Genomic DNA, 27,252 nt, shown 5'->3' with positions numbered 1-27,252 from the left:
ATTATTAATCCCGCTTTACAGATGATGATACTGCGACAGAGGCTAAATGACTTGCATGGAGTTACACATGTGCATCAGGACCTTCTGTTGCTTTTTTACATGTGCATCAGTGACAGAGCCAGCATGAGAACTCAAGAGTATCTGGTAGCAAGCCCTCTGCTCAGTCATTTAGGCTACCCTGCCTCCCTAATTTCATTCAAGTAGCTACAACTGTATTGATGGCATGATATAGTGGGTATGGTAGAGTAGCATCAAGGAAAATTGTATGACACAGCAGAGCCAAGCACTTGATCATTTGGATAGCTTATTGTACTTCATACATGACTCACAAAATGCTTTAGATTTTGATCCGCGTAACATAAAAAGAAAAAAAAAGTTTTTAAGGTATGCTTTTCTAGGATAATTTTGATTTAGATTAAGAAGGTAGACAAGAAAATATGTTCTTTTTTCTTGGAGTGAGAATGTTATCTGGCTTCAGTTTTCAGTATTACCTGAAATTTCAGAGTAGCAATTTAGGAAGACTATAAGAGGGAATTCTGTTAATGTGGCATGCGGTTAAAGCAAGGATAAGGATTTTAGCTCAACTTGATGATGAATTCTGACACTTTAAAGGTGGTGATTGGCTACTTATATAATCGAGTTATGAGAAGATAAAATATTTTGAATAAACAGTGTTTCTAAGATTTCTGTCCCTGGGAAAAGTAAAAGTCTAATTTAAGGAAATCTGCTATGGAATAAGACACAGAACAGGTAGTATGTTTTACTCAAAAGTTCAGTCTTTCAAAATGTTTGATAGTAGGAAGTTATGATCTGGTGAGGAGTTGACATGAACAAGCAAAGTAGATAGATGGGACCTTTATTTGATGGACATGTAATTTAGAGTGACATCCAAGGCTGAAACTAGCAATATGATATTCCAGAAAGAGAATGTAGATGAAGAAGAAAAATAAAGATCAACTCCATGATGGAAGGGGCTTAAGTTCCAGATGTAATGCCCTCATCAGAAATGAGGAAGTGGTTAGAAAAGTAGGAATCAATCTAGGACAGGATATTTGTAGACACACTGGTTTTTCTTGAGGGCTCTAGGATAGAATGATCAATAAAGTACACTCACTTAACTGAGACATGGTTAATTGTGAAAAAGATGCCTAAATGGAATTTTTCTCAAGGGATTTATTAAGTCCAAATTGCTGCTGTTAATCGTATTTTGTATTTCTAATTTGCATTCCACCTGAGGATCTCAAAGGGTTTTATAAATATTACTGACTAAAACCTCAACACAGTTGTGTTAGACAGGAGTTATTTCCAGTTTAAAAATGCGTAAAAAGGCCTGAAGCAGTTGTGATTTGTCCAATAACCACGTTGTGACCAGTCTAGTTAATTGACTACAAAATTGTCTTTCTACTAATAAATGGCAAGCTCTGTTGCTTCCCAGGAACACTATAGGAAATGAAGGGTGGGATTTTCAAAAGTGCCTAAAGGAGTTCTCCCACTGAAAATTTTGGTTGCCTGAACACCTGAGGCTCTTTGGAGAATCCAGCCAATTATGGCTGCATCCGTAGGGCCTCCATTGTTAAATACAAATCAGCGCATCATTAGAGAAGAAATAAAATCCCTTCGGTTTTGCATTTTAGTTACTGAATTTGCTTTCCAAATTTGATGTGATAGCTCTTCATAAAGGAATTTTCTGTAATTTTTTTAGTGAATCTTTACAGCTGAAATATTTTAAAATGCTCCCATTTTGAAATTTGTCCTGTTCACATCATATTTTGGGAGTTTGAATAGCTAAAAACCCACAATCTTCAAAAACACCAAATCACACACATGCATATCTGTGCGTGTCTATCTCATATTTTTTCTGATATCTTGGACTTGGAGCACTTCTGAAGTTTTAAAACTAAACAGTTATTCCTGGTAAAGAATAATTGTGAGTAGTGCAATGATTAGCCAGAAGAACTGCAGGGTTCTGTCAGCCACATCATTTTTTCCTGTCACTGCAAGCTTGATTCAGCAGTCACAATCTGCATGTACCCCTAATGAGCGAGGGAGGGAGTCTGGGCAGGGAAGAGATGGGACTTGTGGGGAGATGATACTTTGTGAAAGAGTTTGGAGAAATGGGATTTATTAGGGATTTGTGAGACCCAGGGACAAAGACGCTTGTGTGCAATGTGAGGCCTGAGCTAGAAAGAATTAGGGCTTTGCTGAGGCCTAGGGTGGAGGGGAGCCACTCCATCCTCCTAGCCCATCAAGGCAGTAGTGCCATAGGGAGATCTTGATGCCTCAATGCAGACAAGCTTGACTTTCCCCACACACAACCTTGGTCTCTTCATCCACCAACCAAAAGCCTTTATCCCAACCCCGCCCCCCACTCACAACCCCATGTTCTGTTTATATGGTGGACTATGAAACAGTACCCTGGAGAGGAAAGAGGAGGAGGTGAACAGATCTATGTGGAGGATTTGGATGGGTGAGATTGTGGGAGGCAGGGAGGAGCAGGTCTATTTTATGGGAGCATGGAGATAAAGTGAAATTTGCACTATGTTGCTGGTAGTAGGAGAAGATGGAGAGGTGGTTTGTCTAAACATGTAGTCTTAACTGTCACCATAAAATACACTTATGTTTATGCACACTCTGACTTTAACGCTGTAATTTTTAAGTACAGAAATAACTTTAGAATAATCTCTAACATAAATCACTCATTCTCATACATTTTTCCTAAACATTACAGAAAATGACACTATTTGCAATTCTTCACACACCAGTACAAAGCCACATATTCAGCTACACACAATGTAACTTACAAAAGCTGCATTAATATTAATAATTAAAACACATAAACATAAAACCAATTAATATTGCTGTAGTCATAGGTATCCATTGGCTCTTTAGCAGAAGAGTCAAGAGAGTTGATGCTGAGAAGGGAAACTAATGGATGAGTTGAGTATAGATGATATGTAAAGTGACTTAATTGATTCTTTCCTTCTTATTTGTTTTTTGTTGGTTGGCTATTCTGTCTAACCACCTTAATACAAAGTCAACAAAGTTGTGTGTCCTCTTTCCCCCAGTTGTATTTAGTTGGTTTTTGTTTTTATACAGAATATATGTTAAGAGAATGTTAACTTTCACATTTAAGCACAAGTCAGGAAATTTCAAAATTAAAGGTGCACACATTGCCATAAATATGTCCCCTTGCATGTGCATACCACAATAGTCTAATTTTATGAAATACATTGTCTCAAATACATTGTCTCAAACATGTAAGACAACCACATTTGCAGTTGGGACATTGGATGGGCTGGTACTGGGGTGGTCCTGAGAATTTTCTTTCTCAAGTGCACGGCTGGTGAGTCTTGCTCACGTGCTCAGGGTCTAATTTATCACCATATTCAGGCTCAGGAAGGAAATCCCCCGAAGTCAGTTTGGCAGTGATCTTAGGGGGGTGTTCATCTTCCTCTGCAGGATGGGGCATTAGTCACTTGTGAGGATCCTTGAGATATATGTTACTACATTAATTCCATGCCACTGCAGAGGCTTAAAGAACTGATGCACCTCAGTCCCTGTCCTCTGCTTGTGGCACAGAATAATTTAGTCTCTTGTAATATTTTGGTCTAATTTTAGTTTTGGGGCTTGGTTTGTGGATGGTTGGATAGTGTTTAATGGCTTGTTATATAGAGCACAGTCCCCAAACTGTGGGGTGAGCCCCACTAAGGGGCACAGAGGAACATTCAGGGGGTGCGCGGCAGGGCCCGGGCCAGCGCCCATGAGGGGAGGGGAGGGACACCCACTTCCAGTCCCGCTCCACCCCCAGCTGAGCTCCACCCCCGACCGCATTCAGCCCCCAGTCCTGCTCCACTTCCCAACCAGATCCATCCCCTGCCCCACTCCACACCCAACCCCACTCTGGCCCATGCCCCAACTCCACTCTACCCCTGCTCCGCCCCCAGACCAGCTCTGCCCTCATTCCTTCTCTGCCCCCAGCTCAGTTCTGCCCCCAGCTCCGCCTTCAGGCCAAGCTCCGCTGCTGAGGAAGCCTTTGCTGTGCAGTAATTGAGGTTGGGGGCATGGACAGATTCCGTTAACGGTAAAGGGGGGCGCACCACTGATATAGAGGAGATCAGAGTAGATGACCTGGTTATCCCTTCTGGCCTTAAATTCTGTGGCACAAGTGTGGTAACCCGTAATATTTTTCTTCCTTACACTAATTTCATAGCCCCAGTGGTCCAGTGTAACTTTAAAATGTTGGGGTCTAAATTAGCTGTTACCACTTAAGAAAGAGATCTTGGAATCATTGTGGATAGTTTTCTGAAAACATCCACTCAATGTGCAACAGCAGTCAAAAAGGTGAACAGAATGTTGGCCATCATTAAGAAAGGGATGGATAATAAGACAGAGAATATCATATTGCCTCTATATAAATCCATGGTACCCCCACATCTTGAATACTGTGTGCAGATGTGTTCGCCCCATCCCAAAAAAGATATATTGGAATTGGAAAAGGTTCAGAAAAGGGCAACAAAAATCATTAGGGGTATGGAACGGCTTCCGCATGAGGAGAGATTAATAACAGGGCCGGCTCTAGGCTCCAGCAAAACAAGCTGGTGCTTGGGGCGGCACATTTTTAGGGGCAGCATGGCCGGCGCCAGAATGCCGCCCCTAAAAATGTGCCCCGGCCACCCTAGCTCACCTCTGCTGCTGCTGCCACGGTGCGCGAAACAGCTGATTCACGCGCCGCTACTCGCCCTCCCTCCCAGGCTCTCAAGCCTGGGAGGGAGGGGGAGCAGCGGCACGCGAATCAGCTGTTTCGTGTGCCACGGCGGCTCGGGGTCTCCCCCTCCCTCCCAGGCTCTCAAACCTGGGAGGGAGGGGGAGATGCCAAGCGGCCGTTTCGCACGCCGCTGCTCCCCCTCCGTCCCACGCTTGGGAGCCTGGGAGGGAGGAGGCAGGGCTGGGGATTTGGGGAAGGGGCGGAGTTGAGGCGGGGCCGAGGGTGAGGTAATTAAAGAAGGGGGGGGGCGGCCAAAATTGTTTTTGCTTTGGGCGGCAAAAATCCTAGAGCCAGCCCTGATTAATAAGACTGGGACTTTTCAGCTAGGAAAAGAGATGACTAAGGGGAGGGGGGCGGGATATGATGGAGGTCTATAAAATCGTGACTGGCGTACAGCAAGTAAATAAGGAAGTGTTATTTACTCCTCATAATACAAGAACTAGGGGTCACCAAATTAAATTAATAAGCAGGAGGTTTAAAACAAACAAAAGGAAGTATTTCTTCACACAACACAAAGTCAACCTGTGGAACTCCTTGTCAGAGGATGTTGTGAAGGCTAAGACTATAATAGGGTTCAAAAAAGAACTAAATAAGTTCATGGAGGATAGGTCCATCAATGGCTAGTAGCCAGGATGGGCAGGTATGGTGTTCCTAGCCTCTGTTTGCCAGAAGCGACAAGGGATAATCACTTGATGGTTACTTGTTCTGTTCATTCCCTCTCGGGCACGTGGCATTGGCCACTGTCAGAAGACAGGATACTGGGCTAGATGGACCTTTGGTCTGACCAGTGTGGCTATTCTTATCAAAGTTCTATGTAAGTTCTCCTTTGTAAGATAGGTGCTTACAAAACTTGTTAAAATGCCTAGGTACTATACATTTTCTTTCAATGAGCAGCAAACACTTCCTTGGAAGCAGTGTTGGTGAGAAGTCAATTAACTATAAAGCCAGTATTGCTTTGAGCACATGTAGTATATATAAGACAGTAAGTTTTCACTGTTAGTCTTTTGTATCCTCAATCTGTAGTATGTTACATATACCTGTATTGTGTTCATATAAATGGCTCATGAGCACCTTGCTATGTTTAGAACAGTACATAGAACTACAAGATGTTACACATATTTTTAAGGTCATTGAAATTTGTATTATATTTTATCATTTTAGAAATAGTGTGGTATGTAATTATGAAACTGAAGACTGTATTGTAATGAATATACACAAGAGGCATAGCTAAGATTGCATTTCTTGACTCTTAAATGGTTAATCATGCAACTTTAATATTTTATTTATGTGGCTTTTTGTAAGAAACTTTAAAAAAAAAAAAAAAAAAGTCTGGGGAAAAAATAACAAAAGCATGCTGTATTATATTTATTCTCATCTCCCCTGCAAAAATTGACCGAAATATCTGTGAATTTAATAAATTAGACATATTTGGCTACATACCACCAGGACACTTTGTCCAACTTGCCTTTGTAGTTCCATAGAGGAAAGTAATGAAAACTTTTCTATTCTAAGCATTTCAGATATGACCACTAACACTCTTTATCTATTATGTATTGTTTTAATCCATATTGTACCTATTCTTCCATATAAATTGTAAATGCTTTGGGATAGAGAGTTTGCACTTCATTTTCCATATTTTTTTTTCTTAAAGCACTGTGTAGATTTATTACATACAAGAACCCATCCTGCATATAAAATTGCATTCTCATAATCATTCAGTATGGCCAGAACAGTTTAAATTAATTTTCAGAAATAGCTTAAAGTAATATGCAACATTAGATAATAAAAGAATAATAAACAATTTAAAGCATAGATATTATAAAGTCCAAGTTTGACGTAAAATGTTTTTTGATAGCATGAAAAAAATACATTCCTTCTCTGGTTTTGCATTTACTTAAAATCTTCATCTTTTATGTTTTGTATTTTTATGTTCTTTCCTCCAGACGAAAGGTTGAAATCATGCATACCCATAGTCTTTTCACTCTTCTTGGAGAGAGGTTGATGCTGCATACAAATACTGTGACCGTTACAACATATAACACACTTTATGAGGTACAAATTACTTAAACATGCAAATAATATTATTTGTTGCAAAAAATGTGTTTATATGAATCTGTATTTAAAAGATTCCAAGGTCACTATGACTCTATTAAAATCTGAAATTTTAAAAGATCCTCTCTGAATCAAGCAAGTACTTATCATGTTTATTTAGATTTTTTTCATAAGCACTGTTATAATTTTTGCAACTTGTCTGTAAAGCTTTATATATACTTATGGCATTATAGATGGAGCTAGAAATGACCTTTTATTTAGATTGTTAAAAATTTCCTTTATAAAAGAAACTTTGAGAGTTCTAACACCTTCTGTTTTTACAGCAGTCTTTTGAAATTCAGTGGGAGAAATCCCTGGGGCCATAGAAATGCCTCATTTGTTTTTTCTAGTGAAAGTCAATTGGGGTTTTGTTGAGTTGTAAATGGTTGAAAATTTCCATTTTCCTCCTCTAGCTTGTGTGGTTGGCAATGTGCCAAAATAATAACTGAATATGAATGCTCTAATTTAAGGCTGGGTCCATGTTGTTGCCAAAAGAGCATCAGCACACACTGAATTGGGAGCCCCATGAGTAGACAGCCTGGGTATGCCAGATCAATTGAGATAGAGTGAGGCCCAATTTTTCCTGACAGCCTCCAGGGACCCACCAAATGACCCCAGTGGGCCATACCCTTCGCTGGTGGCAATATACAGTGTAGGAGCCTCCCACCTCCTGGTACTGGGCCTTAGGGAACAAATTGTATGGTGAATTACAATCAGATAATGAATTAGGTTGTGTGTGGGATTTCTGCCTCATTTTCTATAGAAGTTGTAAGGTATGTACAGAAAGAGGCAGAGGATTGCAGGAAGAGAAAGGTGCTGTTGTGGTGAAGGAGGGTGACTGACTTGAGAGGACTCAATTGTAGCCCTGCATGTGTCACAGACTTTGTATGTGATGTTGAGATATCCAGTTAAACCAAATTTTGACAAAGTAACTGTGTATTCTGAATTTTTGGAGTGCCCAATTTGAAACACCTTGCATTGATTTTTTTTCAGAAGTGCTGAATGCTCAAAGCTGCAGTTGAACTCAGTTGAAGCAGTATATGCTCAGCTCCTCTGTCAGTAAGGCAAGGTGGCTGGAGGAATGAGCACAAAGTTGGGAGTGAGGAATTCTTCTTTGAGTGCCTATGTGCATTCCACTGTGGGCAAGCATGCGGTCCAAGAATTCCTGCGAGTAGTGTCTGTTGGTCCGTGCCTGTGTCCCTGTTCTCTTTGTGCTCTGCACCCAGAGTATAAGGGGCAAGGCAGACCAACCACCTCTTCAGTTACCACCTCATAGCCTGAGTCAGAAACCTCCAGTGTCCCAAGCTGATCCTTTCTCTTCTTCCTGTAAATATTTAAAATTTAAAATTATTCTTAGTTTTTGTTGTTGGTGTTTTGATAGTTCTAGTTAGTCAGTTTTAGACTCCCAACCCTGTGCTCCCAATCTCCCAATATGGGATTTTGAGGATGCCCAAGAGTCTGGGCTACAAAAATTGCATTTTCTGCCCCAGCTTCTTTTTGGTGAGCAGTGATCATCAGTGCTGCCTCTGGTCCACCAAATGCAATTTTTGACACTCCCTTCCCAGCCTAACTCAGCAGGCATTAGAACTTCAACTTCAGAAACATGTTATGGAGCAGGCAATGAATCCCCATTCAGACCCAGGCCAGGGAGACCTTCCTGAACGTTGGCCAGAGTCAGCAGGTAGCAAGATCCCTATTCTGTGTCTGACTCTGGAATCGAGTGGGATAAGCCCTTTGTCTGGCCCCCTCATGGGAGTAAGGGCACTCTTACAAACATAAAAACAGATTTCTTCATAGACGATCTAAGGGAAGAGACGCGCCTCGACTCTTTCCAAGTCAGGTGAGCCCTCATGCCCGAGCCATAAGAAATTAGGTCCTCCTAAGCTGCGTGGGCATGTTCAAAAGACTCATAGGTGCAAAAGTCCTTCAGTAGCAACCTCCACATTGACTCAGAGGCTGACTTTGGTGCTACCTAAAATGAAACACTGAGACCCAAAAGCTCAGGAACCTGCTGGTTACTGTCAAAGATTGTGAGTTGATTACCTGAATGATTTTATCACTCTCCATCATACAAGCCACCTCGCAAACAACAAAAGATGCATCTTCCACTATCCAGCCTCACCCTCCAGCCAAGAGATATTTTTAACATGACTCCAGAGAGCTGCAACCCAGTATTAATGCCATCTCCACCTATTACTGAGATCCATTGGGGAATAACTAGCAAAATTTCCCCAAAACTGGGCAGTGAGAACAACAGACAAGTACATGCTGGATATCCATTCCACCTGTACCGTAGAGTTTCTCTGCCTCCCTCCTCCAAAACCCTCTTCCCTGTCCCTTTTCAGGGACCCAGTCTCATAAGGCAGTTCTCCTTCAGGAGGTACAATCTCTTCTCCAATGAGGAGCAATACAACAGTGTACCAGGGTGCTGGTGCAAAAGCACCAATTAGCCCCTGCCCAGTCAGCTCCAATCAGGGGAAATAGATTGGGGTTGATGGAAAAGGCCTGATTCTGGCCTGAGGATTGGCAACATCTGCTGGCCTGACAAGCCAAGAGCTATAAAGGCTGGGAGGAAGCCAGAAGGCGGGGGGCAGCCAGGAAGAAGTCAGTCAGGGAGGGAACTGGAGGCCTCCTAGCTGAAGGCTACCTCTGCCTGTAAAGGAGGTGACTAATCTATCTAAGGAGAACCTTATATAAATAAAGACACAGGTGGTTCGCAACCCTGAAGCCTCTCTGAGCTTTATTGGGGGCAGCAAATGGGCCCCAGGAAGAGGGGTGGGACGTGAACCCTGTTACAAGCAGATATCCCCTCAATATTGAGGAAAAGGGTTCTATTCAAAGTATTTCTTCATTCCCAAGAAGAAAGAAGGCTGGTGACCCGTTCTCAAGCTGTGTCAACTGATAGTTTTTATTCAAAAACTGAAATTTCACATGGGTTTCACATTAGCAATTTCACATTAGCATCAATAATACCATCCCTACAAAAAGTCACATGGTTCATGGCTCTTAATATGAAATAGGCATGCTTTCATGTGAATATTCATCCCTCTGACAGATGGTTCCTCAGCTTTGTGGTGGGCCCACACAACTATCAATACAGGGTGCTTCCATTCGGGCTCGCTACAGCTCCCAGAGTCTTCACAAAAGCGTTCTTCATAATAGCAGCTCAGCTCAGACAAGGCTGCTCCACCGTCTTCCCATACTTAGACAACTGGCTTCTAACCAGCCAGTCTCACCTGGAAGTTTTAATGTCAACTTCATCACTGATGCACCTTCTAGCATCCCTGGTAATCTGTGTAAGCATGGAATAGTCTATCTTGACTCCGACACAGGCCATAGACTTTATAGGATCGACACTGGATTCAGTCAAAGTGAAGGCCTACCTCTCCACAGATTTCACTCCCACAGACAGATTTCACTCCATGGGCACTGTGATAGACCTGCGTGCACACAAACTTTAGTGTGTAATGTACCTTACTCTCCAGGGCCATATGCCAGACTCAACCTTCATTGCCTGTAAGCTGGCTCCAAACGGTATGTACACCAAGCGCACACAGCATGAATACCATAGGGACAATTCCTTCTAAGTGAGGGAATGGTGGAGAGATGCTGGACATGTGTGCATGGGAGTTCCATTTCTATCCCTCACACCCAACAATGATAATTACAAACCTCTCCCTGGTAGGATAGGGGAGCTCACCTAGACAATCACACGGCACTAGGATCAGTCGGGCAGCCAGAATGCACATCAGTCTTCTGGAACTGAGAGCCCTACAACAAAACATTCCTACCATTCACACAATCCCAGCACATCCTGATAATGTTGGACAACATAACTACCATTTTCTATGTAAATAAGCAGGGAGAGACATACTCCATCCTGCTCTTTTTAGAAGTGGTCAACTTATGGACCTAGTGTATACAGAACCACATAACCCTATCTGCATTGTACCTCCCAGACACCCAAAATGTGCTGGTGGACAGCCTCAGCAGGCATTTTGCCACCTATCACAAGTGGGAATTACATGATTCAGTAATAAACACCATCTTCACTCAGTGAGAAACAGGAAATGTAAAGTAAACTGCTCCAGTGAGCAATAGTCCTCTTCTACCTTGGACAGATCACTTCAGTTATGCCTCCCATTGAACTATTATCTCTGGTTCTATGGAAAATTCAACTAGACAGGGCTCAAGTCATCCTCATTGCCCCCAGATGGCCCAGACAATTATGCTTTCCAAACCTCCTACAAATGTCATTCCCATCCACTTATCAACATTCAGATCTTTTCAGATTTCTTGATCCAGATAAATGGCAGGGTCATTACAACCCCAACACTTTAATCTCATGGCATGGTATTTGGATGGGCATTGAGCCTAGAACATTCCTGTTCCGAAGCTGGGAAAATTATTCTCACTAGTGACAGAAAAGACTCCATCGGAAAATATAATCTAGCCAAGTTGAAACCTTCATCTGTCTGGACTCAGCAAAACTATATGTCTCCAGAGGCACCTGATATTCCCACAATTTTGGATTATATTTTTATCCTCAAGATTATGGGCTTTTCCCTTAGCTCCCTGCAAGTTCATATAGCAGTAATTAGTGTGTGTCACCTGCCAGTGGATGGTTCCTTGATATTTAGCACCTGATAACAGTCAGGTTGTTGAAATCTGGTCAGAAACTTTCCAGCTGTGAAGAAACCAATCCCCCAAGGGGAATCTTACTTTAGTGCTTTGAGCACTTGCTAAACCTCCCATAAAACTGCTAGCTATGTGTTCCATGTCTTGCCTATCAGTGAGGGTGGCCGTCCTTGTTGCCATCACTTCAGCCAGAAGAGGAGGAGTACTAGGGACCTTAATGGTGGATCCACCAAACACAATATTCCATAAGGATAAGGTCTTGCTATTACTACACCCAAAATCCAGTCCTAAAATAGTTTCAGAATTTCATATAAACCACTCAATTCACTTACCTGTGTTTTTCCCCAAAGCCCCATGCCTCTAGTGAGGAGTGCGGACTTCATTCCCTCCAGCTGTGATGAGCATTGGCACTCTACCTGCAGAGAACAAAACAGATTAGGAAGTCACGTAGACTGTTCATTGCCGTAGCAGAACAAGTATGAGGACAAGCCATGTCTTCTCACAGGATCTCTAGCTGTATCCTCCTTTCAGTTGTCACACTCCTCCCTCACATGGGTAAGAGCTCACTCTATAAGGGCTCAGGCAACCTCAATAACATCAAGAAAGGGTACCTCTTGAAGTGATATTTGCAGAGCAGCTACATGGAGTTCCATCCACATTTATAAGACATTACACCTTAATCCAGGACTCTGCCACTGATGCATCCTTTGGGACATTAATCCTGCAAGCAATTATACCACAAGAATCCTCACATCCACCTCCTTTCTAAGTACTACTTGTCAGTCACCCACAGGAGAATACACATAGGAACCACAACTCAAAGAAGAAAGGTAAGAAGTTACTTACCTTATTGTAATGAGTTCTTTTAGATGTGTGGTCCCTATTTGTATTCCACTACCCTCCCTCCTCCTCCTCTGCATCAGTTCATGACTGGCTTCATAGTAGGGAAGGAACTGGAGAGGCGGTCAGTCCGCCTTGTCCCTTATGCCTTTGGTAAAGAGCATGAGGAGGTCAGGAGCACAGATCAATGGACACTACTAGCAAATATTCTCCAGTCTCAGGTACATGGAGCACAAGTGTGCCCACAGTGGAATTCAGAAATTGACCACTTATCTCAATAACCTCTAGTTACATTAACATTACTTCCCTTTCCTGAGTTCTAATCCTGGTTTTGCCAGTGATTCACAGTATGGCCTCAGGCAAATCTCATTGTCTCAGTTTTCCCACTGTAAAATGAGAAATAATATGGAGTAATAATATGCAAGCTCTTTTTCTAGGGAGTGAGAGAAATATTCTGCAGTAGTTTTTTGGATTTGACCAGAAAGAAACCTCTTGAATTTACTTGTCTTTGAATTGCTAGTTGTGGCCTTAAACACACACTCCTTTTATGAAGCCAGAAAGACTTACCAAATTGCTGTTTCATCTTTTTGTGCCAAGCTGTCAGAAAAGTTTTCCAGGTTGGCACTAAAAAACCCATGGTATGTTTCTGTACCATTGCAATGTAAATTTTAAAGTTTGATGGGATTAGCTATATCAATCTCCAATTAGAAAAAAGGCAAAACAATTTGCTTAGGTTGAGACAGTTGAGTTGGGATAATTGAACTGTTGTGTGTCTCATGCTCAGTTAGATCTGTGTTTTAATACTACTAACTTTCTATTCAGAGTTACAAGCATGCACCAGAAGAATAAGGGACCTTAGATATGGAGTGTCTAAATGTGTCAGTTCATGTAACATGGTGGTTGATTTGAATCATTCTTATGATCTACAAATATGATATGATTATGATATAATTATGACAAAAATTTGTGTTTTCAGGATCAAAGGTATTTTTGATCCTGAACACACAAATTTTTGTCATAATTATAAGCTCCTGAAAGTAAGTGATGCTAAATGACCCAGTGAAGACTCTTGCTTTCCATATAGCAGTGCCTACATTTCTTTGATAAAAGTTCAAAGTTGCAGGAGAGGCTGATCTAAAATAATGGAATGAAAGTTTCAGATACTTTGAGGTACAATAATTGCACGTAATCAGAACTGAGATGAAAGGCTACATAATATGTAAAAGATATTTGCCCTAAGACTGATTGTATTGTAAGCCTTTGAGACAGGGAATTTGTTCTGCTATCTCTTGTAAAGTGTCACACACATTTGTGGTGTTTTCTAAATGATTGGTGATGATAAAAGGATTCTATGTAAACAAAGATATTAAATATTTATAACTGGTACAAGCTTGATTACCGGTTAACAAATGGGCTTGCCTTGTTTTGAAATAGAATTTGGATCATTAGTGAACTGATTGTTTTAAGAGTGGTATCTGCCCAAATATGTTATGAATTCTCAAAACACAGAGGATATGTAAATACTGCTATGTAAGCTTTATTTTCTTCTTTGAGTGATTGCATGTGTCTGTTACGCTGTGTGGGCACGTCTCATGTACCTGTGCCGGAGAGTCGTCCCTAGCAGTACCTATAGGGGTGGCTTCATCCATCCCTGCTTCCTAGTGTTCAGGGAGAAAGACTTAAAGGGCAAAGCTGCCCCACTCCTCCTTCAGCTGCTTCTTACTGTTTGTGGTCAGTAACTGGAGCATTCAGAACAAAGCTATGGATACTTCAGCTTACTTTTTGTCTAATGGCACTGTTCTTCATACATTGGACTTTTTTTTTCTTTCTACTTTTTAATTTGTTTAAATTTTTCTTTTCTTCATTATTCTAATCAGGTGGGCCTCTGGGCCTTGCCTGGTACTGGTGGAGCGTATAACAAAGTCTCCGGGTTTCAAGCCTGATTCTGGTTGTTGAAAGCCAATGTCTGCCAGTGACCCTCATTTGGGCTGCCTAACAGCTGCATTGAAGACCATCTAAGAGACAGGTGCTCAGTCTGCTGGGGCTTAAAAAGCAGAATGAAAAAGCTGAGAGGAGCACCTCAACTTTCCATGTATTCCATATATTGTTATGGAAGTGGCTCTTTGTCTGGCATCCAAACCCTCTTGGTCATGGTGAGCTCATTCACAGCTTCTTCTGGGTGTGCTCCCTTGGCATTGCCAATGGAGAGAAGTCTTGGGAGATCCCCATTACCAGTATTGCTCTTTCAAGACCTAAGACACAGAACAATCCAAGTCTCAAAAACAAGAAAAAGTTGTCATTGGGCTCTTTGAGGTTCATGGTATGGGACTTCCTACAGAAGGTCAATCTGGTATCAAGGGTAAAGTGTGCTCTTTGGCTTGATGCTCCCTGGTACCGGCTCACGCTGACACCCATAGACCTGAAGCATTGACTCCAGTATCCTCCCCCCCTGGGGACCATCAAGACCAGCTACTTCTTCGGCTATGACAGTACATCCGCCATCACTGATCACAGTGGGGCAACCTCCTATACTGGTGTCAACAATTCTGGAGTCCTATACGGCAGTGAGAGATCTATTATGCCATTTGGTACTGCCATCACCATTGATTCAGGGTGAAGAAGCTATTCTAGCACAGTCACAGGTACCACACTTGTAGGCTCTAGTATAGTCTGCTGTGGGCCCATCAACCTTAGGCCCATTAATACATTCATCTGTATCCTCTGTGTCTGTCTTTAGACCTCTGGTAATGATTCCATATCTCTGCATGATTCCAATAGTTACGAAGCCTTTCATGCTCACGGTTCCAGGCTCTGAAGACTCCTCCCAGTGTCACACTGCCTTGTCTTTAGGATGAGGGTCTGGAACTGGAAGTGTCCTCAGTGGTACCAGAGAATTTAAAGTCTACCAAGAGCTCCTCAGAAGAATACAAGTAGAGATGGTGAAGGAGAATACAAGAATAGTTTGTTGTAAAGGTAGACATACCTATAAGTAAGGCCATCATGTGGCCTGTTAAGATCCTGTGACAAACCCTTTCATCTGTGGCCCTTGCTCCTATTATTCTTCCCCTTGATTCAGGATACTGTTAAGCTGAATTAGATTTATAGGATGCCTACTTTCGATGTGGCAAACCACCCTGGTCACAGGAGATTCCTAAGGTGCGTGGAATGAGAGGATCATTAACATTCACAGTTCGGCCCTTTGGTTTGTTATTGTCACTGAGGCTTTTCACAAAGTGCGTGGCAGTAATTGCAGCCTACCCTTGCCAGGCAGATGTTCTTGTGTACTCTTGCCTGGATGCTTGGTTGGTTTGGGGTCATTGTGGGCACCAAGTAAAGTCCACTGTCTGTCAGACTATCTAACTGTTCAGCAACCTGGCCCTGAATGTAAACAAAGAGACATCAATGTTATCACCTCTACAAATAATAGAGTTAATTGGACTGGTCCTAGTCTAGACCTCTGCCAGGGCTTTTCTGTCTCTTGCCAGGTTCCACGCTATATAGGATCTCTTGTTACCATGACTTTTAAAACCCAAAGATCTTGGTAACTATTACTATTGGTGAGGTGGTGGCAGGAAATAAATCAATGGAGACATGGCTGTCCGACCAGTAGGTGGCTAGCACAATCAGTACAATACGAGAATGCTTTCACTTAAAGCTGCACTTTATTTTAGTCTCAAGCACTTACACACATCCACAACAGGTTACTAAAACACCCCAAAAATCAATAATTACTGAAGTATGGCGTGGTCTTTGAGTGGTACAGTGACAGCCATCCGATTGGCCAGTCTTGCAACTGCTGTTGGGGACCCTGAGCTATGTCTATGAAATTAGTTAATTTATTCAACCTCAGTAGTATTTAATTTCTCTTTAGTTCCTGGATGCTACATAGTTGGGGAGATTATTTTTATTTCATTTTTGATATACAGAGGGGTTGATCTGTGAGCACCGTATCACTATTACTATGAATTGTCTTAATAAAAGATATTTTTGGTAAAAATGCATCTTTTAAAGTTAACCATGTGTTTATGGCTTTGCTGGACTGGGCTTTAATTTGTGGTGTTACTTCAATTACATACTCAAAGTAACTGCATACAAATGATCAGTAGACTCAGGTCAGTTTTTCCAATTGAGATTTGTACGTTAGCCATTCAAAGTTCATCGCACAGTTTCACCAAGCAACATTAATTTAATACTGATGCTGAAAGTTTTTAGATTCTCTATAGGATTCTTTGTGTATTGAGCCATATGCATAGTTGTATATAAATTTCTATTAACTGTGGCTTTCTTTAATTTGAATCAGTACCTGAAACCATACAGTTTTTTGGCAGCATATGGTTTGAACAAATCTGTATATTCAAACTAATAATACTATTACACAAAAGTCAGTCAAGATTTCATTTACAAAATGTTCACATATGAGAGACCTATCTGTAGTGGAAATATGTGAATTTTTGACACAGTTTTACAGCAAAATGTTCTGCGGTGATACTGAACTCTAATAAAAATAATCTAGATATTAAGGTGGATTGGAACCAGAAGAGAGGGGGTCCTTTGACATTTAAAAACGGTTTTAAAATGTTCGTAGCTATCCCATAATATATTTATTTCTTAATATATTATAATGAAAACTTGTTTCCTTGCATTCAGGATTGGTTTGTAATTAAAATCCATTTCTTCCTTTGCATCGTTGCAGCAATATTATTATTTTACTAAAGCATTTTTTGAATCAAGGCCTAACACACACATTGTTCCATTGTTCATAATAAACCACAGCACAATAAGATCAAATAGAAATTTGAAGTTTATGCTATAAAATTAATAGATGGTAAATAAATAATTGGTTTGTTTTAGATTTTGACAGAACAAGTATGCACTCAAGTTGTTCATAAACCACATCCAGAGCCAGATTCTACAGTGAAAATTCAGAATCCAAGTAAGGAGATTATTTTATGTTTGTTTCAAATTAATGGTGAGAGGTTGTTTTTTTAAGAAAGTGTTATTTCACATTGCAAGAGCAGTTAATATGTTGAATACTTCAAAGAAAATTGGCTTTTATTCAATACTTTTATGATTTCAACAGCTGGTTTTTGGATGGGATTTAAAAATGTGTTATGTAACATATTTGCTCTTTTACAGTGATTCTTAAAGTGGTGGCAACATTGTTAAAAAATTCCACACCAAGTGCAGAGCTGATGGAAGTTCGGCGTTTGTTTTTATCTGATATGATAAAACTTTTCAGTAATAGTCGTGAAAACAGAAGGTATGTAAATCAAATATTATTTCTCCCAATAACAGAAATAGGTCACCTGTTACCACACTCAATGTTGTTAACACACAAGAAATTTTGGATAAAAGTCTTGAGTATTGTAATGTGCAGTTTTACATAATATGCAATAAATATGTGGTTAAAACAAATGGTATGAACATCCGGTAGTTAATTTTAAATCAGTGATAGATATTTTTGTTTTGTTCACAATGCTTTACTTAACATTTTAAGATCATGAATTTAAAACAAAAATAAGTGATCTATTAAGATTACATTGAAGCTCATAGGAGAGAGGCTATTTAAATTGTTTTTTATCCTGTTTTACTCATCTGAATTTAAAAAATGAAAAAAAGTTGAATTTTATTTGGATATATTTTGACCTAATTATTTTACTTTAGATGTTTACTTCAGTGTTCGGTGTGGCAGGACTGGATGTTTTCTCTGGGATATATTAACCCCAAGAACTCTGAAGAACAGAAAATCACAGAGATGGTGTACAACATCTTCCGTATTCTCTTGTATCATGCAATAAAATATGAATGGGGAGGCTGGAGGGTCTGGGTGGATACTCTTTCTATAGCACATTCCAAGGTAAGAATTAGTTTCTGGAGTTTCTGTTGATCCCAATATCTCCCTAAGCCAAAGGGACCAGTAATACAGTAGATACAATGTAAAATGATTTAGTGCCATCTTGTGGATAGCATAGGGCATGATAGTTTAGCATTTTTCTTTATTAGTGTGAGTTCTTTGCTGTGAAATGTTTCATGAACTATACATTAATTATACTATTGATTTCCCCCCCCCAAAAAATTGATAAAGTATATATTTACTCTGAAATTATGATCTGTCATGTTCCATTTAAGGTCACCTATGAAGCTCACAAGGAGTATCTAGCAAAAATGTATGAAGAATATCAAAGGCAAGAGGAAGAGAACATAAAAAAGGGGAAAAAGGGGAATGTGAGCACTATCTCAGGCCTTTCATCTCAGACAACAGGAGCAAAAGGTGGACTGGAAATTCGAGAGATAGAAGACCTTTCACAAAGCCAAAGCCCAGAAAGTGAAACAGATTACCCTGTCAGCACAGATACCAGGGACTTGCTCATGGCTACAAAGGTGTCAGATGATGTGCTTGGAAGTTCAGATAGACCAGGAGGGGGTGTACATGTTGAGGTTCATGATCTGTTAGTTGATATAAAAGCTGAAAAGGTAGAAGCCACAGAAGTAAAGCTTGATGATATGGATTTATCACCAGAGACTCTGGTAACTGGAGAGAATGGTGCCCTCGTGGAAGTTGAATCCCTTTTAGATAACGTATATTGTGCTGCTGTTGAGAAACTCCAAAACAATGTCCATGGTAGTGTTGGTATCATTAAGAAAAGCGAAGAGAAGGATAATGGGCCTTTGATAACACTGGCTGATGAGAAAGATGAACCTTCTACTAACAATACCTCATTTCTTTTTGATAAAATACCCAACCAAGAAGAGAAACTTCTCCCTGAACTTTCCAGTAATCACATTACTATTCCAAATGTACAAGAGACTCAAATGCATCTTGGTGTAAGTGATGATCTTGGATTGCTTGCTCACATGACTGGTAGTGTAGATATAACATGTACTTCAAGTATAATAGAGGATAAGGAGTTCAAGATTCATACAACTTCAGATGGAATGAGCAACCTTTCTGAAAGGGAGTTAGCTTCATCATCCAAAGGATTAGAATATGCTGAGATGACAGCTACAACCCTGGAGACAGAGTCTTCTGGTAGCAAAAGTCTTCCTAATGTTGATGCAGGAAGTATAATATCAGATACAGAAAGATCTGATGATGGTAAAGAAGCAGGGAAGGAGATAAGGAAGATCCAGACAACTACTACAACCCAAGTAAGTTAGAGGTGCTATAATTATATCCGTATGTGACATATATGTATTTGATTACAGGATAATTAATCCAATCACAAAAGTATATCTAATCACAGCTGTGGCCAATTTTTAAAGGTATTCTTTTTAGCATCATATCAGAAATATGTCTTGCAAACATTTTTATTTTCAAAATGGTTGGTCCATGTTTAATGATGTTATTTTACCATAAGAAAATCTCACTCATTGCAATTATGGAATATCACTTTAAAAATTTTGCTGGAGAAATATATTATTAGCCCACATGATTTATTTCTTGTGGACAATGTGACTAATAATTATAAACGTTTATTGTATGAATCTAAATTCTTTTTTTCTATTTTAAGGCTAGAAATGTTTGTATTTTACTTAAGCAAGGTGCGTGAGGTAATAATTTTATTGGACCCACTTCTCTCACATCAATAGACGTTGGTCCAGTAAAAGAGATTACCTTAGCCAACTTATATCTCTAATATCCTGGGACCATCATGGCTACAACCAGGCTGTATTTTACTTAGGCTTTTTGGTAAGACAGAGTATAATAAAGTATAAATTCTAGTGTTTCTTATGGTTTAATTCTCTTTGTTTCTCTGTGCCAATCAGCGTTTGGGTAGAGTTTCAACTTTGGAGACAGTACTCAAAACTTTTTTGGTGGTAATATCCTATGCATATAAGAGCCTTACTATCTCATCATTACTAAAGCTACAATTTAGTAACGGGTATTTTTAGTACAAGTCATGGACAGGTCACGGGCAATAAATAAAAATTCACGGCCTGTGACCAGTGGATGACTTGTATTAAAAATACCTGTGACTAAATGTTGGAGGGGGTCACGTGGGGGGGCTTCTGCTGGGGTTGCTCGTTGTCTGCAGCACCAGCTTCTGGGAGCTGCGGACTGCAGCTACTCTGGCCAGCTACCCAGGGACCACTGCCGGGGCCAGCAGACCACAGCTGCTCCGTCCGCCTCAGGACCGCTGTTGGGGCCGCCCGAGCAGTGGCTGGTTTGGCTGTCCCCGGGGCCGCTCCAGCTGCGGCTGGTGAGGCTGTCCCCTAGGCCACCTGAGCAGCTGGTCTCAGAAGCCAGCTGCTTGAGTGACCCTGAGGTCAGCCACACTGGCCACTACAGAAGTCATGGAGGTCATGGGAAGTCATGGAATCTGTGACTTCCACGACCTCCATGACAGACACGGAGCCCTAATCATTACCAGTCCTTGCTGTCTCCAACATATGAGGAGATCTGTACTCTTATGGGTTGATGCAGCGAAGCATAGAGAAAAGAAGTTACTAAGCTACAGAGAAACTCTTCTGATAATGGAACACCCACAGTATATGGCTTTCCCTGACTGTGCCCAAAGAGAATTATTCACATCTTTAGTCTGTGTCTGTGTTTCTGCATTGAAGTCTCTGGTAAGGACTTCAACATATCTGACTCTCTCAGACCCCCAGAGGACTATGCTGGGAAAGCTTTACCTGACTAGCAAAGGTAGCCACTGGAAATCCTTCTTTTCCTTCAAGGTATCTAGTGGATCATGCTCAGGAAAAAAGGAGCAAGGTAGCGGACAAGATATCTCTTCCCAAGTCCTGTTAATGGCTATGGATTCTAGGCAGAAAACAGATCAATCTCTTTTACTATGATACACAATCAATGCTCTGCTGAGTAGGTCAGGAGCGCCTAGGGTTTTGGAAATTCTCCACCTCTTCTGCGGATTTCACAGTAGGACCAAGGAGCCCACCAGACTTAGAGCCCCTCCTAGGTTCTAGATTGGCCCTGCTGAAGTTCTAAGAGCTTCCAGGCCAGAACAACTTCATTTAGTCACTATTCCTCTCCTCTCTTCCTCGCCACTGCTGCTCCCCTTACCTGCTGTGCACCGGGGCACATTCCTGTGCCCTCTGCATGACTATAGCAAACGTCATCAACTTGGGCCAACAATTCACATATGCATGGGAAACAGGAACTCAATTTCCAGTTTGGATTGCCTTATTGTTGCCCACCTTCCAGCCCTACTGTCTCCCTCCATGGCCAGGCTTTACACTGGTCTCACTCCACCACCATGAGGCTGTGTCTCAACAGACAGCCCTTCAATTCAGTTTCCCCCTCCCCCTACAGGAATACTGACAGTCCCAGAATTACCTGATCCTCAGGTACAGGATAAAGATTGTTTCAAGCTGCTCAAGTGGGAGGATAAGCCTGACTTCACTTCCAGGATTGTGCATACATTGTTGGCATTATGGAGGCTCTTGTATTCAGTGTTACAGAAAGACACTGAGATCTTTGCTGAGAATCTCCAGTGTGTGGAAATGGATGACATCACCTTGCCACTCTAGCGATTGCCACATCCACTTAAGGATTCTTGGTAAAGACTTACTTGGCAAAAAGAGAGTCTGATTTAGAGAGAGCTTTAAAATGAACAAACAACTTTCTGCAAACAACCATGTACACAGGTTACTCCTCTACTGGTCAGATGGATTCAGTAGTCAACCAAGTCCCTTGAAACTAGGGATGACAGGTAGAGCTGATACAGATGTGGCCTGGTAGGATTATGTATAGTAGTTTGCAGCAGGCACCACTTAACATAGCATCAGGAACACCTTGAGAGGAATACTGATACCTGTAGCAGCACAATGGTCATCATCTGATCAGACATCTAAGGCTACCTTGTCTTTCTGAAGAACACTGCTGCATGAAGAACTCCAGAATCTGTAGTAGTCTCTCAGATATTTAGAATTCAGGGCTTCCAGAAGGTAGTTCCCTCCCCACAAAAACAACAGTACTCCTCTCAAAGTAACAGACTCTGGCTTTCCTGTATCTACCCCTACCGTTCAGGGAGAAGAACGTTCCTTTAACTAGGAGACTGAAAAAGAGTAATGCTAAGCTTCAGTGAGTAGAGATACTGAGCCTCTTCCTCCACTTCCTGCATTTGGCATGTAGGTACAGTACATTGACTTATGCATTGACAAGTGCCATGAGAGAGGGAGCATGGGTTCTTTTGTATGCAAACTCTCAAATTGGTGAAAACCTTCTCAAAATTACTGCAGCACCTCAAGCAAGGTATAGGATCTGCCACATTTTAAGGCACTCTGCATAATAGAGGGGGGGAAAAAAACCTTTAGCGAAGAAGGTGTCAAAGCTGTTCAAACTCTGATTTTTTTCAGTTGCCAGATGGTTTTTATTCTTAGTCTAAATCATCAAACAAAGACTGCTGATTCCAGGAAAATCAGCAAATGGACTGAGAAATAGGGGAGTAATGGGGAACAGATTGCTTCTATTGTGGAGTGTAGGTTTTTTTAGTTAAAATATCAAAGGGAGAAGGATGTAGGGATATATTCCTCTTCTTTCCTGTTTTAACCAATATCTATATATGGATCTATACATATAGAGAGATAATAAAATAGGCAGAGCTACACTATCTTATCTTGTCACTGTTACTCTTGTGTTTTCTCCTGTCTCTCCCTTCCCCCCTCCTTTGATAAATGCACTTGTTGCCTTTTGTTCAGATTGTAAATTCATCAGGCCAGGGACTATCTCTTTAATCTATGTTGGAATTAGAAGTCCCCAGCACAATGCCACCTTACTGAGGGTACTAAAAACTACTAAAATTAAAAGTGTTTATTCTAAATACTAAATACTTGTTTAGTATGTGATACAGAAAAAGACTAAACCACAGTACAGATATTTTATATAATCACTAGGAAAACTATGGCCACAGAATTCAAGACTGAAAGATCTCTCCAACTTGTGTACATATTCTTGATATTTCCAAATTCCATTTTTAGGTGAAATTTCCTCCTCCTTTTGTTCCCTCATACTTTATTTTAATTACTGTTGTCTCCCAGGTTTTAGGAGTTGATCCTGGTCTCATTCAAATCAATGGTAAAAATCCCATGACTTCAGTGGTGTAGGATCAAGTCTGTAAAAATTATTCTGAGGAGATATAAAATAGACAAGCAGCAATAGCAGCAGAAATGTAGATCTTAACAGACCAGTTTGACAATTGAGTTAACAATGTGTCCCTCTCCTGCTCTCAAATGGAAGTTACAACATTTCAGACTAAAGATCAAGTGAACTTTGGAGCTGGGTTTCTGTACTATTCTGCTTTTTACAATGCAAAAATAAATACCATTGATGTCTTTTTTTTTCCTGACAATCAGCATGCAGTATTCAGGAATTTGCAATTGAAGGTGATTAAAAAAATCCACTAACTAAAATGCCATTTAAAGCAACTTGTTCTAAATTTGTTTCATTTAGAATAGAAAAGACGAAAAGAAAAGATCACCCAATCCATCTTCAGCTAATGCAATATTATTCCTTAGAATAAAATTTCTTTTGTATTGTCTAGTCTGCTTTTAAAATAATCCCAAGCAATGTGGCTTCTACTATTTCTTTTTTGGGAGACTGTACCACAGTCTAAGTGATTTCATCATTAGGAAGATTTTCCTAACATTCGATTTAAATTCTCTCTCTCTTAAATTTTCCTCCCAGTAATCTTGTGTATCGCATTAAATAATTCCTTTTTCTCCTTTGTGTGTGTTCACCAAGTAAAAACCGCTCAGGACTACCTAGAAATTAAAACAATATAATCCACAAATCAGCCACCTGCTAGGAGACACTAAAGGCTGTCCTGGTACACCAGAAAACTTGCTCAATTAAGACACAATCAGGTACAAGATACCTGGAAAGCTAGATTTGTACTTCTGAGAAAAAAAAAGACTTTGATGATGATTCTTCTAAAAAAGTATAGATTAAAACCCCCTGTGATGGGATCCCCGGGGTACAGCCTGGGACTGTGGGACAGCTGTGCCCCTTAGCTCTCCAGCCTAGGCTGTCTCTCACAATGCTTTGCTAGTGACAAGCTGCAAACTCCTCCAGGTGCTGTTATCACTCAGCGCAACCGCATGTGGAGCCCCACACCCCAGCTAGATTGCATGAATGCTCCCAGAGCCACTCATGAATCACACAGAGAAAGACACCAGCCAGATCCTCCCAGCTCCAGCCTTGTACCTCAGGAACATGCCATCTTGGACTGCTCAAGACGAGTAGTGCAAGTTTATTAATTGGCTCACCACTTCATTAATGGATATACACCAGCCTTTGTAAACCTGAGCAGATACTTCAGGCAAACTCACTGGTAAAGATAAAAGGTAAAATAAGTTGATTGATTACAAAAAGATAGATTTTAAGTGATTATAAATGATAGGCAAAAAGTCAGAGTGGTTACCAAAATAAAATATAAGCATGCAGTCTAAACTCTCAACCCTATTAGACAGGGCAACATCTAGATTAAGCAATTTTTCTCAGCCCACTGGATATTGCAGATCACAGTACACAGGTTTCACCCTTGAAACCTGGGCCAGTATCCTCTGTTGGAGTCTTCAGTCTTCCGAGTGTCTTTGTTACTTGCAGCATAGGTGGGGGGTGTGGAGTAGAAAAGGCCAAGCATGGGGACATTGTGTTTTGTTTTATACCTTTAGTCCCATGTGCTGTGAGAACACAAGTCCAGGCATGTCTGGTGGGCATTGCTGATTCACAACGTCTCCTGTGAGTGAGTCATTGAATTGTAACTCCTCTGCTGGACAATGGCTGGTGATATCTGCTCAGCATCCACCCAGGCATTAGTTACCTTTCTTCTCATTATATCTGGAGAGCTAGTATCTGGGGACTTGCCACACGCACAGCATATTTTAGTGAAAACCATACAACTCAATTCTTATAATTTCATATGCAATATTTAAATAGAACAATGGCTTTCAGCAGATCATAACCTTTCCCCTGACACCTCACATGGCATGCTTTACGTGCATGATCACAATTATATATAAATATGGGGGTTACAGGGCGCTCCTAAACAACTGAAACAACTGAAAGGAAGGCCCAGATGTGAGGCCAGATTGTTAGCTGGCATAAATCAGAGTATTTTCAATGAGGCTACATCAAATGACACCAACTTTATCTGGATGGCACCACTGGTATATTTTATTTTTTTATTTTCAGCTCCAATTATAGCCCCTCCTTCTCCAAATCTTATCCATGTGCATTGTTAGAATTTATTGCATATGTTTAACACAAACTTTGAACTTTTTGTTAACATAGGCTGTGCAAGGTCGGTCTGTTACCCAGCAAGACAGAGACTTGCGAGTTGACTTGGGATTTCGAGGAATGCCAATGACAGAAGAACAACGACGCCAGTTTAGTCCAGGTCCACGCACAACTATGTTTCGTATTCCAGAGTTTAAATGGTCTCCAATGCACCAGAGGCTGCTGACAGATTTGCTGTTTGCATTAGAAACAGATGTACATGTTTGGAGAAGGTAGAAAAGCTATATTTCTTATTTTTAACTTTATTATGTATGTGTTTATCGGTGAAGTAAAGACATAATTAGATACAAGATGTATTGGTAACTACTTTTTTAAAGGTAAATTTCCATTGTAAAGTCAGCTTTACCAGACTTACCTTATTGTAGTATCTGACATGCCTCAGTTAATTCCTATTCTTTGTGAGGGATAAAAACTGTAGTATCTCACCTATCCTTTTTGAATTACTGTATCTTAATGGACTTTTTATTAGTAACCACTACATTTAATATGGGGATGACAAATATCTGTGACATTATTTTTAGTAGCCACTACTAGCGTTTGGAGGTGTTGGCATTCTTAGTCCAGAAATATTTGTTCCACACACCGGTCTTCATCCCGTGTTTGAATAATTCATCTATCTTATGACTTAATACAGAGACTCCTCCAAGAGAATTTAGTAGGCAGTCACAGCTAGCCTATAAACAAGTTTTCATTTCTGTAAAGATTTCCAATTGTAAAACAATAGACATGCTTTGTCTTGATTAGCCTTGATGGCCACATTGCTATTAACTGTATATTTTTTGTCATAGCATCCTAATTCATTTATGTATTTAACACATTTTTAAAATTTAAAAAATAGTGCAAGTGATCTTGTGTCTTTTTAAAAACCATCTGTTTACCATTTTAAAAAAGAATGTATTGCTTAAATACATTGCTTTTCACCTTGATGACTCTTCTTTTATGATTCCTTTTAGTTAAGCAAAGAAACTATCTTAATAGTTACTACTTGTAGTCCAGCGGTATATCAGGCACTATTTAATCTATTTCCCAGAATGGCATAATTCATTCTGCAAAGGCTGTAATGATGTATTATCAGTAGTTGAGAATTTGCTTAATTAAATCAGATTACCAATTGGCTTAAATGTAATTTCCACGTTTGTGTGACCATACTATAAAATAGTCAGTAGTAGTAGTTTTTTTTATACCAATCACTTTATTTTTGCCCCCTTTGTTTACCTGAAATTCACAGGCAAATTAGAAGTTTAGTTTGTAATTCCTTCTGCAATTAAGGCCAATACTGTTTGTTTACTGGCCACTAATTTCACGAACTTTTTATTATTTCAAAGACAATACCATACAACTAGGAAACATTCAAGTTCGGATTTCAAAAAACAGAGAATCTAAACTTTTAAAAAACTTTGGTGTTCTAATATCTTTTTTTCCCCCTATTTTTTTAGTCATTCTACAAAATCTGTAATGGACTTTGTCAATAGCAATGAAAACATTATTTTTGTACACAACACGATCCACCTCATTTCCCAGATGGTAGACAATATTATCATTGCTTGTGGAGGCATTTTACCATTGTTATCTGCAGCCACATCTCCAACTGTAAGTACAATATTTCCATCTAGTGGTCATGTTAAAAATTACTGTTAAGAATAGTAACACAGGATTGTCT

At 40.4% G+C, this 27,252-nt stretch overlaps 1 protein-coding gene across 14 annotated transcripts in view; it reads left to right on the top strand.

Moving 5' to 3' along the window:
* NBEA (neurobeachin) overlaps positions 1-27,252 on the top strand; it is an 834,265-nt gene that overhangs the window by 290,528 nt on the left and 516,485 nt on the right. For all 14 annotated transcript variants that reach the window (XM_034758618.1, XM_034758629.1, XM_034758620.1 and 11 more), the window contains exons 18-24: positions 6,709-6,817; positions 17,186-17,267; positions 17,471-17,594; positions 17,999-18,191; positions 18,464-19,483; positions 25,587-25,804; positions 27,029-27,182. In XM_034758618.1, the coding sequence (XP_034614509.1) occupies positions 6,709-6,817; positions 17,186-17,267; positions 17,471-17,594; positions 17,999-18,191; positions 18,464-19,483; positions 25,587-25,804; positions 27,029-27,182 (1,900 nt within the window). The remainder of the gene's footprint in view (positions 1-6,708; positions 6,818-17,185; positions 17,268-17,470; positions 17,595-17,998; positions 18,192-18,463; positions 19,484-25,586; positions 25,805-27,028; positions 27,183-27,252) is intronic.

Source organism: Trachemys scripta, chromosome 1 (genome assembly GCF_013100865.1).
Source record: "Trachemys scripta elegans isolate TJP31775 chromosome 1, CAS_Tse_1.0, whole genome shotgun sequence".
Classification (NCBI taxonomy): domain Eukaryota; kingdom Metazoa; phylum Chordata; order Testudines; family Emydidae; genus Trachemys; species Trachemys scripta.
This window is presented reverse-complemented; position numbering and strand designations above follow the sequence as displayed.